This window comes from Amyelois transitella, chromosome Z, assembly GCF_032362555.1.
Source record: "Amyelois transitella isolate CPQ chromosome Z, ilAmyTran1.1, whole genome shotgun sequence".
NCBI lineage: Eukaryota > Metazoa > Arthropoda > Insecta > Lepidoptera > Pyralidae > Amyelois > Amyelois transitella.
Window position 1 is genome coordinate 25,175 of NC_083535.1, and position 9,689 is coordinate 34,863.

The window sequence follows — 9,689 nt, forward strand, 5'->3', positions numbered from 1 at the left end:
ACATTAATGATAAATAAGTACTTATCAGTATGCATACCGTATTTACGTTTAGGATATTCATTGAGAAGATTGTACATATTATATCCTTATTGTCATGCTCAATATACACATGAGCAGAGTCGCAGGAACATTAGTTATTTTAATAAAACAGATTAAAATATATTCACGTATTCCTCTGAAGCACAGTTTTCACTTATAATGGACTATGGAGGGGATATTATGAAATACCAATTAAGTAATCTGTTTAATGTTTAATTATTAGTCTGTTTAATTATTAGTCATAACCCTGTATTAATTGTTATTCTGGAAATGGAAGTACCGGTCAGAGAGTCAATTCGCGCGGCACCGGCGTGTACTTGAGGCCGGAGTCGTTGAGCGTGGTGACGAGCCAGGCGCCGCGCGGCACGCGGCCGCTCCGCAGCAGCTTCACGGCCGCCGCCACGTTGGCGCCGCTCGTGAACCCCACGAACAGGCCCTCCTGGCGCCCCACGGCGTTCATGTATTCTACTGCTTCTTCGTCCGTCACGCTCACGGTCCCGTCCATGTGCTCGTAATTAAACAAATCCGGAATCAATCCGTAACCGGAACCCTGAAGTAGATGCAGAGGTTTTGTGATCGGATCGCCTTTGATCGGTTCCGAACCGGCTGGCTCCACGACGAATGATAATAAATTTGGATTTTTTTCCTTTAAATATTTAGAAGTTCCAGCAAAGGTACCGGCCGTTCCGACCGTCGTGAGGAACACGTCGACATGTTGCCCGGTCTGTCTCCAGATCTCGGGACCGGTAGTCCTGTAGTGAGCTTCAGAATTCCCCACATTACTAAACTGGTTTACGAAATACGCTTTCGTTTCGTCAACAATTTTCAAACAAGCTTCCTCGAGGCCCTGAACGTCGGCGTGCGTGACGCTGCCGTACGTGCCCTCCACCTGCGGCACGCGCACGCAGGCGGCGCCCAGGGCCTCCATGTGGATGGCTCGCTGCACGCTGTTGCCCTTGGACATGGCGACGGTGAGCGGGTGGCGCAGCACGGCGCACACGACGGCCAGCCCGCAGCCCTGGTTGCCGGAGCTCTTCTCGACGACGCGCTGGCCGGGCCGCAGCAGGCCGGCGGCGCGCGCCCGCTGCAGCATGTGCAGCGAGGAGCGGTCCTTGATGGACGCGCCCGGGCTCATGAATTCACATTTGGCCAAGATGCGGCCCGGACCGGCCCAGATGCGGTCGAGCGCGACGAGCGGCGTGTTGCCGATCAGTTCCAACGCCGACGATTTAATTTCGTTGTCTATTCCGTCCACGGCGGCCATGACGGTGTTAGGTGCAGACCTTGTGCCAAACAGACGACTTTAAAACAGTAGTTGAACACCGTGTAGGCAAAATGGATTGTCCAATGGCAAGCCAAACGATTCGTTCGCCTCCTAGTTGACTGAATAAATACCTACACGTAGTGATGTGGTGTAGATTGTAATAAAAACATATTTTACTGGGTACTATACCTAATCCTGATTACGTTAAAATAAGAAAAATAATAATAGTTTCTAGATTTTTGGTATTAAATTATTTGTTAATATCTTTAAACACAATATAATTTTTTCCCGTCGTTTACGTCTTCCCCGCAGAGATATGTATGTCAACCTGCGGCATTGTCTGGGTGTGAGTAACTATCTGTCAATTACTGTGTCAATTACCTACTCGACGCACCTAACGCTATTCAGGAAAAAATGATAGTTAATTGAAACGCAGTACTTATGCCGGTAATATACCCAACATATTTCGTATTGGGTTTTACCCGCTTCGACATCACTACATGCAATAATTGTTATGTAAGTGATTATATTCATTATCTATCAAGAGTTCCGTACGATTCTGTCGCTTGAATCTCTGGATCGCAGCTGGTTAGAAATATAGTTGAAGGTTTTATGTGAAGAATATTTTGTTCCGTACGTTCAAATTTACGAAGATTGAAACGTTATTCAGGTATTGTGAAATGGAAACATTTAAATCATTCAATATATTCTATTTGTGAAAACAGAGGTTTCTGACATTTTTCATACTGGCACGCACGTTCCATTCACAAGGCCCTTTATCACTATCCGTTCAATGGCATAGACATACTTTTTATCTGCTGTAAATCTTTATCTTTTTCAAATTGTTCTTTTTTAGCTGTGGATATGGCACGCGCGTCGACGTTTTGTCACGCGAAAAACTATGCTAGCCGCGCGGTCAAGTGGGACAATTTTGTCCCAATGGTGCTAGTGGGAGAGACGGCAAATTCTCCATACCGTAGCGAACGGAACCCTAAAACAAATCTTTAACGATATTGACATACAACACATTAGATAAGACGGTATTTAATGATAATATTTATACCTACCTCACAAACAACGTCACTTGTTACACTATATTATTTTTGTGAAATTTCTTTGTCCCTCTATCCTAATTTGAATTCAAGCAAGGAATAATATTTGATGATGTCGATGATAATGATAATAAAGAAAACACTTCTTTAACAGTTTTTTATTGCACGTGACATAAAAAAATGTAATTGCATAAAAGATAAAATAAAATGTAGCGTGTGCCTTGTGTTAATTTCAATTTCTATAATCGTGCTGTGTGGAGATTGTGAACCAAATGATGGGAGAAAATCTTCATTTGTTTGTTGCCATCGTTCTCAACATCATAAAGTACGACAAAGAAGTTTTCAGAATCTGTAAACAACAAAAATTTACGTCAAACAAGCACATAATAACATTTTAATAAACTTATTTAAACTTTTATAAACTCATCACATCATTTTTTTTTGAAAAAAAGTAATACATATTAACCTTCTAATTAATAAGCATAAGACCTTATCAAATTTTAAATAGTCTTTATGAATTGGAAAAGCGATAATATCCGTATTATCAACATTGATTCAGGCATCTATTTGTTTATGTTCGAGAGATTAGATAGAAAGCCGTATCGTAAAGTCGGTTACTATTTGGAAAAAAAAAATCTATTTATTTATTTCTTTGTATCTTTACTAGTTCTTGTAAGATCAACGTTATTCCTTCGAATAAGTATTCCAAGATATAAGTCTCAAACGTTTTCTAGGACTAGTTTGTGTGATTAACATACATATACGTAAAGTTAGGCTCGGTTTAAGGGACTGGTCTGATCCGTAGTTATTTTTTATCTAGTTATGATAGAAATGGTAAGTATAGAAGCTCACCGTAGCCATGGTCTGCACGCCGACCTCCACCATGCCCACGGCCTTGAGCCCCAGCGGCGTCTGCGTCTGGCGCAGCAGCATCAGCACGAGGCGCCGGCTGCCCGGTTCCATCACCTCCCACGGCACGTTGTACGCGGCTCGCATCAGCGGCTCTGTCTGCGCATTCACACACATATACTTATGTCATTTAGCTGAACACAAGTTTAAGGTGCAACTGGCAACATGCTATGATTAGGTATCATGTATGCCATTGCATGTTATCAAAGTAATTTATTAATGTGGAAAAGTTTTCATGGGTAGATATCAAAAAATCTGTTTTCAGATGTACACCCTAGCGTCAATTAACGGTCTGACCGGTGTTGATTTGGGAAAATGGAAATATAGACCAATTTTCATATCACGATCTGACCAATACAATGGCCAGGCGACGTCATATTGAACTTCAAAGATTACCTATATCGTATTGTGTTTTAGGTAATTAAAATCATTCATACTTACATTTAAAGAGTGGACAGCCTTACAATATGCACAATGACTGCATTGTCATACAATATTAAACATTCATATTGATCCATCAACACTGGACTGCGGTCGAGAGCTCGACAGGAGGCCGTCGGAGCACACTCACCCTAGACCCGAGCAGCTCGAATATAACAGACACCTGCGCCAGGAGGTTGATGAGACAGATGCACAAAGGACCGAAGCGAACAAGAGCCTTGGTATCCTTGAACAAATAATAATATAATATAATTTATGGTTTTCGTTATTTTACAATACCTGCTGAATGTACTCGTTGTTTGTAAAAAAATATAAACATTATGTACCAGTTGAGAGCACTCCAAGAGCAGCAGGCATGTCGTGATCTGATGAAACATATAGTACACGGCGACTGACAGACCCACTGTGTTTGAAATATTCTCACTGTACCTGACAAAATAAATAAACAAGTTTACGTTAACGAATGAGTTGAATTAATCTACTGTACAGGTATGCTAAAGATAACTCACTTGAGGATTTTCTCGTGATAAATAATGATATCCTTGAGCCTCCTCGTCACCTCCTCGGTCTCTCGGTCGGTGTAGCGGAGCCCCGCCAGGCGGCCGACTGAAGCCTGGCCCTCGAACACTTCCCCGGGCCGCGGGAAATTGTCCAGGCTGTAGGTGAGAATTTTCAGATGTCCCCACAAGTGGAAAACCATCAGAGCTACTAACAAGTCGAAAATGAGGAATAAAACAGAGCAGATGTAGGAAATGTACAAGTTGTAGATGAAGACAACGTAGAAGCCGGCCGCGTCGTGCTCGTAGTCGAAGGGCAGCGCGTAGTAGACGACGGACTCGTAGGTGATGTCGGCGGGCGGGTGGCGGCGGAAGGCGCCGCTGCCGGCGTTGTTGACGACGGGCACGATGTCGTACACCTCGGCCACCGTGGACACCAGCCCGATGGTGTACAGCGTGAAGCAGTGACACAGCTTGTGAACGAACATGTGCATCTGGAACACCATTGCGACTCACCTAGGTGATCTCTATGTAAGGAATCAAGATAAGCTCAGTCATTATTTGTGCGATGCTAAAGGGTAGTCACAATCTCATTCCCTCCCTACCCTAGTTAATTTTTTACATCAGCAAAAAATACAAATGATTGATGTACCAGAACATTTACTATTATTCTTCCTTCGTCGTTACCTTTTCTTTACTTGAGGCTGGCACAGCATGTTCCTTTTCATGCATCTCTTTACTTTCTACTGTAAGTACTAAGACTAAGTACGCTTCATTAATTACCACATTGGCCTTTATTCATGCCTATATCACATACATAAGTATCATAGAATAGAATAGATTTATTTTCAAAATTGGATACAAGGTATCACTTATTGACGTCACATAACTTAAATCTTATTATAACTACTACTGCTTCCAAAGCGCATGTGTAGAAGAAGCGGCGGAACAAACTACACTGATATATAAACTGATAGATCTCTTAAATCTAAATCATGGGCGAATGCACATTGTCTATATTAAAAAACACGAATGCTTGTAGAACATATAAGTATAAACTCATGTATAAACCATTGTGCAAGCCAGTAGTTACTCAGTGGCTAACTGCATAGATAAGAATAGGTAATAAATAGTGTCCGACCGAAGCTTCGGCTTCGGCTTCGGCCACCTTCGGCCAAAAAAGCCACCTTTGGTGAAACATACGGCTTCGGCCCAGAACCCGACCGAAGCCGAAGGTTTCGCCGAAGATCCGAGCGACCGTCGAGATTGAACGAACTGTTACGAAAGTCATGAGGCGGTGGGGAGTCACTGTCAAAATATCACATTGCTGATTGCATGCATCACATCAAGTCCGTACGTGTATTTAAACGAGTGTTTTTGTAAGAAATCAAATTATTATTTTTTACCAGTAGGTAAATCACAAACTTTTATTTATCTCTAAACCAACCATCTCTACGATATATCATCAACTTCTACAGGATGACATTTAAAACAACTGCATCCTTTTAAACATAGACTACATTCAGTCAGAAAAGTATCGGGAATGGATTATTTATTTATGGTTCCAAATTCAAATTTTTGTTTTTTTTTGTTGTTGTTAGATTGGCACAACTGTTTTCCATTTTGGCGCGGAGTTTGAGTTGCATCTGTTGTTTACATTAAATACAGTGCTATTTTTAGTTATATCATATCTAGTGTGTATTGCTAATTTCATAATGGATAAAAACATCGAACAAAGAGTTTGTCTTAAATTTTGCATTGCCAATGGTATATCGTGTTCGGAGTCACTGAAAATGTTACAGAAGGCTTACGGTGAATCGACTTCATCAAAAACTCGTGCTTATGAGTGGTACAAAGCGTTCAAAAGCGGTCGAGATGTGATGGAAGATTTGCCTCGCTCTGGTAGGCCATCAACGTCTGCAACTGAAGTTAACATCGCAAAAGTGAAGGAAATAGTGACTGAAAATCCTCATTCAACTTTGAGAGAGATAGCCACCGAACTTTCTGTATCTCACGAGTCGATCCGTACCATTTTAACTAATAATTTGGGTATGAAACATGTTGCCGCTCGGCTAGTCCCAAAAGACCTGAATTTTTTTCAAAAACTCAATCGCATGAGAGTCGCTGAGGACATGCTAGAACGAGTCAATTCCGACCCAACATTCATGAAACGCATTGTTACTGGTGACGAGACGTGGGTTTACGAGTTTGACATGCAAACATGTCAACAAGCTTCGGAGTGGCGCCTTCCAACTAAACCGAAACCGAAAAAACCACGCCAAAGTCGTTCAAAAGTCAAAGTCATGTTGAATGTTTTCTTTGACTATCGCGGTGTTGTGCACTCGGAATTCTTGCCGGAAGGTCAAACGGTAAATAAGGAATATTATTTGAGTGTTATGCGGCGTTTAAGAGAGCAAATCCGACGAAAAAGGCCAGATTTGTGGAAAGAAAATTCTTGGATTTTGCACCATGATAATGAACCTTCGCACAAGGCCATCATTGTGAACGAATTTTTAACCAAACACTCAACAAATACCATCGAGCAACCACCATATTCACCAGATATGGCTCCAGCCGACTTTTTTCTTTTTCCTAAACTCAAATTACCACTTCGTGGCACCCGTTTTCAATCGGTAGAAGACATAAAAGAGAATTCGCGGCGAGAACTGACCTCAATTCCGGAAACAGCGTTTAAAAAATGTTTTGATGATTGGATTATTCGTTGGCGTAAGTGTATCGTTTCTAAAGGAGCATATTTTGAAGGTGATAAAATAAATTTGGATGAATAACAAACAGTTTGTGTATTATTGATCTTTTCCTGCTATTTTCTTGACAGAGTAGTATACCCATGCTTCTGAGCATTTTGAGCCTATTTTTATTTACATTAAACGTCATCATTTTCACATTTAAAAAACCCTCAAAAACTACGTCACACGCTTTATTAAAGACCAAATACTACAAAAAGAAATTAAAACTAAACATGTAAATAAATGTCTGAAAAATAAATTATTTTTCTAGTATCAAGATCAACTAAGTACAGAGTTATCGAGATCGCTCAGCTGAATGAATTGTGTCGTTGACCTCTGAACCCTACCTTACCCTTCGCTTTTCCGTCGACCGGGGTGATATGAATTATTTAGGATCGTGGATTTTGATACTTTTATTTTTCTTCGTACTTTCTGAAACATGAACTGATATTTTTCTTTTAACGGTTTTAAATATCCTTTAGATGAGTACACTTAACAGTTAAATTTATGCAGTTGAATTAAAAGTCACCCTCTATATGAGACAGTCAATATATAAACCTTCAATATTGAGGTTTTGAAATAATTTTAATATTAATTGTAGCTTGTAGACAATATTGAACAAAATTAATTACTGAGTGCTGAGAGAATATAAACCTTCGGCTTCGGCCGAAGATTGTGGCGATAGCCGATTAATCGGCTTCGGCTTCGGCCATAAATAGACCTTCGGTCGGACACTAGTATTAAAGTAGCTACGTAACTGATGCTTGAATAAAGCAGTCAACTTCATTTGAGTGTCCCCCATCCCAACCAGACCTCGTTAAGGTGAGTTAATCAGTGCTGACATTATCATACCTACTTAGGTACCTACTTATAATTTCCGCCCATAAACAATAACAGTATATGATTTTATTAATTCACTTACAACTAAATACATACCTTCATTGCATATTCTGAATCATTCCTGTGATTAAATAAATGGATGTCCTTAACGAAATACACCATTGATTTCTCATACCTATCCGTCATAAAAGTACAAAATCTGCTCTGAAATGCATAAACAAAATATAGATGATAGAGATCAATCTGCTTAAACGCAATAGAACGCTTTAAATCGGCAGTTTTGCCTTCCATGCAACTTACGAGGCAAACGCAGTTCATCACCACCGTGATGTACGTTTTCCCCATTTCGAAGTAGGAGAGTTTAGAGATGTTGTTTCTCACGTAGAGGAGGCCCAACACCAGGGTGAGCACACTCAGAGCGACGTTGAGCCACTGGTACCAGCGCCCCGAGCGCCGCCAGTCGCCCAGCGGCTTCCCGGGCCAGCCCCCGACCAGCACCAGGAAGAACCGCAAGTATCGCATGTATTTTATATCCTGGGAGCGCTCGATGCCACTGGAATGTTGTCAGTTTATTGAAAGAAGCAAAAAATATAACTTATATGAGCAGAACGAAAAAGAAGAACATGTGTGAATGCAGTAAGAGGTCCTGGCTTTGTTATACAGAACTTAATTGTAGCATCACGGACACATCATAACGCATACGTATAGACAGAATGCAATGTATTGGTAATATATTTTTATTTATGCATTTATGTTTCAATCAGTGTACACTTTTATTTTAATAATAAATAATAATGTAAAGAAATACGTACTCAAGGCTGCTCAATTTTTTTAAATAGGATAGCATTTGGTTCCCTTAAAAGTAAAACAGCGAATGCAAGAAAGTATACAGTTAATTATCTAAGCGTACCTACATCAAAAGATCAAAAGTAATTTCCTGCATGATTATAGCAAATGATGGCCACAGCAAAGTGAGTAATAAACGATATTTGAATGCTCGCTTTCCCCGCAGCCGCGCCCGCGCACCTCGCGTCGGGTCCGCCATCATTGCGGATGCTCCAGCGTAAGTTAATGCCGACGTACAACCACTCGACCTTACTGTAATAGCGCATTTTACATGAGTTTTCTAAATCTCTAACATCAAATTATGTTACTCTGTGGCCGGTAGATCCGTAGCACAGCCCAGTCGGATATAATAAACTTTAATATACTTACCTAATTATAAGTATACCTATTTCATATTATTTATTATACAAAATTATGTATATAGGTGCATGTTATTTATTTTTATAGTTGACATTGATTATATATACTACACGATATAGCTGTGGCTGTCTCAGACACCTGGTAGCTCGCAGCAAGCAATTTTTTCTCGACCATTATTGATATAATTTACGTAATGAATAGGCAAACTATCAAGAATAAGGCTATTATTCTTATTTGAATAATTAGCTGGATAACTGGTTTTAAAGGTACATGTTAAAACTACTATAATAAAACCTACTACTATAGTTTATACAAATATTGTTTACTACCTGTGCCCGAGACTTCGTCCGCGTGGAATAGTTATTTTGGGCATCATTAAAGCTCTAAAGGATGAATAATTTTCCCCGATTCTTTTCACATTCTCCATTATTTCTAACCTCCTCGTAGTTGCAGCGTGTGTTATATAGCCTAAAGCCTTCCTCGATAAATGGTCTATTCAACACAAAAATAATTTTTCAATTCGAACCAGTAGTTCCTGAGCGCGTTCAAACATACAAACTCTTTCAGCTTTATAATATTAGTATAGATTATAATATTAGTATAGATAATGGTCCCGACATTGATATATTTGAGTGAAAGTTGGGTATGGCAAAAGAAGCAAGAAAACAGAATAAATGCAGTGGAAATGAGAGCG

The 9,689-nt window shown here is 40.2% G+C and overlaps 2 protein-coding genes across 2 annotated transcripts; both read right to left on the minus strand.

The window, feature by feature from the left end:
• Window positions 1–236: 236 nt before the first annotated feature.
• Window positions 237–1,432, minus strand: LOC106130533 (uncharacterized). The gene has a single exon (XM_013329387.2). It carries the CDS (start codon window positions 1,301–1,303, stop codon window positions 323–325), a length of 981 nt encoding a protein of 326 aa, XP_013184841.2. The 5' UTR covers window positions 1,304–1,432; the 3' UTR covers window positions 237–322.
• A 1,091-nt stretch (window positions 1,433–2,523) lies between these two features.
• On the minus strand, window positions 2,524–8,901 carry LOC106130516 (uncharacterized). Its single transcript, XM_013329366.2, has 8 exons — window positions 8,816–8,901; window positions 8,090–8,342; window positions 7,886–7,993; window positions 4,215–4,696; window positions 4,032–4,134; window positions 3,836–3,931; window positions 3,208–3,363; window positions 2,524–2,704 (listed from the first exon to the last, which is right to left on the minus strand). Exons 1-8 carry the CDS (start codon window positions 8,899–8,901, stop codon window positions 2,645–2,647), a joined length of 1,344 nt encoding a protein of 447 aa, XP_013184820.2. The 3' UTR covers window positions 2,524–2,644.
• Window positions 8,902–9,689: the final 788 nt, after the last annotated feature.

Coding starts and splice junctions, on each gene's coding strand:
- LOC106130516 (XM_013329366.2), bottom strand. CDS start 8,901: ATGCGCTATTACAGTAAGGTCGAGTGGTTGTACGTCGGCATTAACTTA. Junction 8,343..8,815: donor GATGGCGGACCCGACGCGAG/GTGCGCGGGCGC, acceptor ACAACATTCCAG/TGGCATCGAGCGCTCCCAGG. Junction 2,705..3,207: donor GCGTGCAGACCATGGCTACG/GTGAGCTTCTAT, acceptor TGTTGTTTACAG/ATTCTGAAAACTTCTTTGTC.
- LOC106130533 (XM_013329387.2), bottom strand. CDS start 1,303: ATGGCCGCCGTGGACGGAATAGACAACGAAATTAAATCGTCGGCGTTG.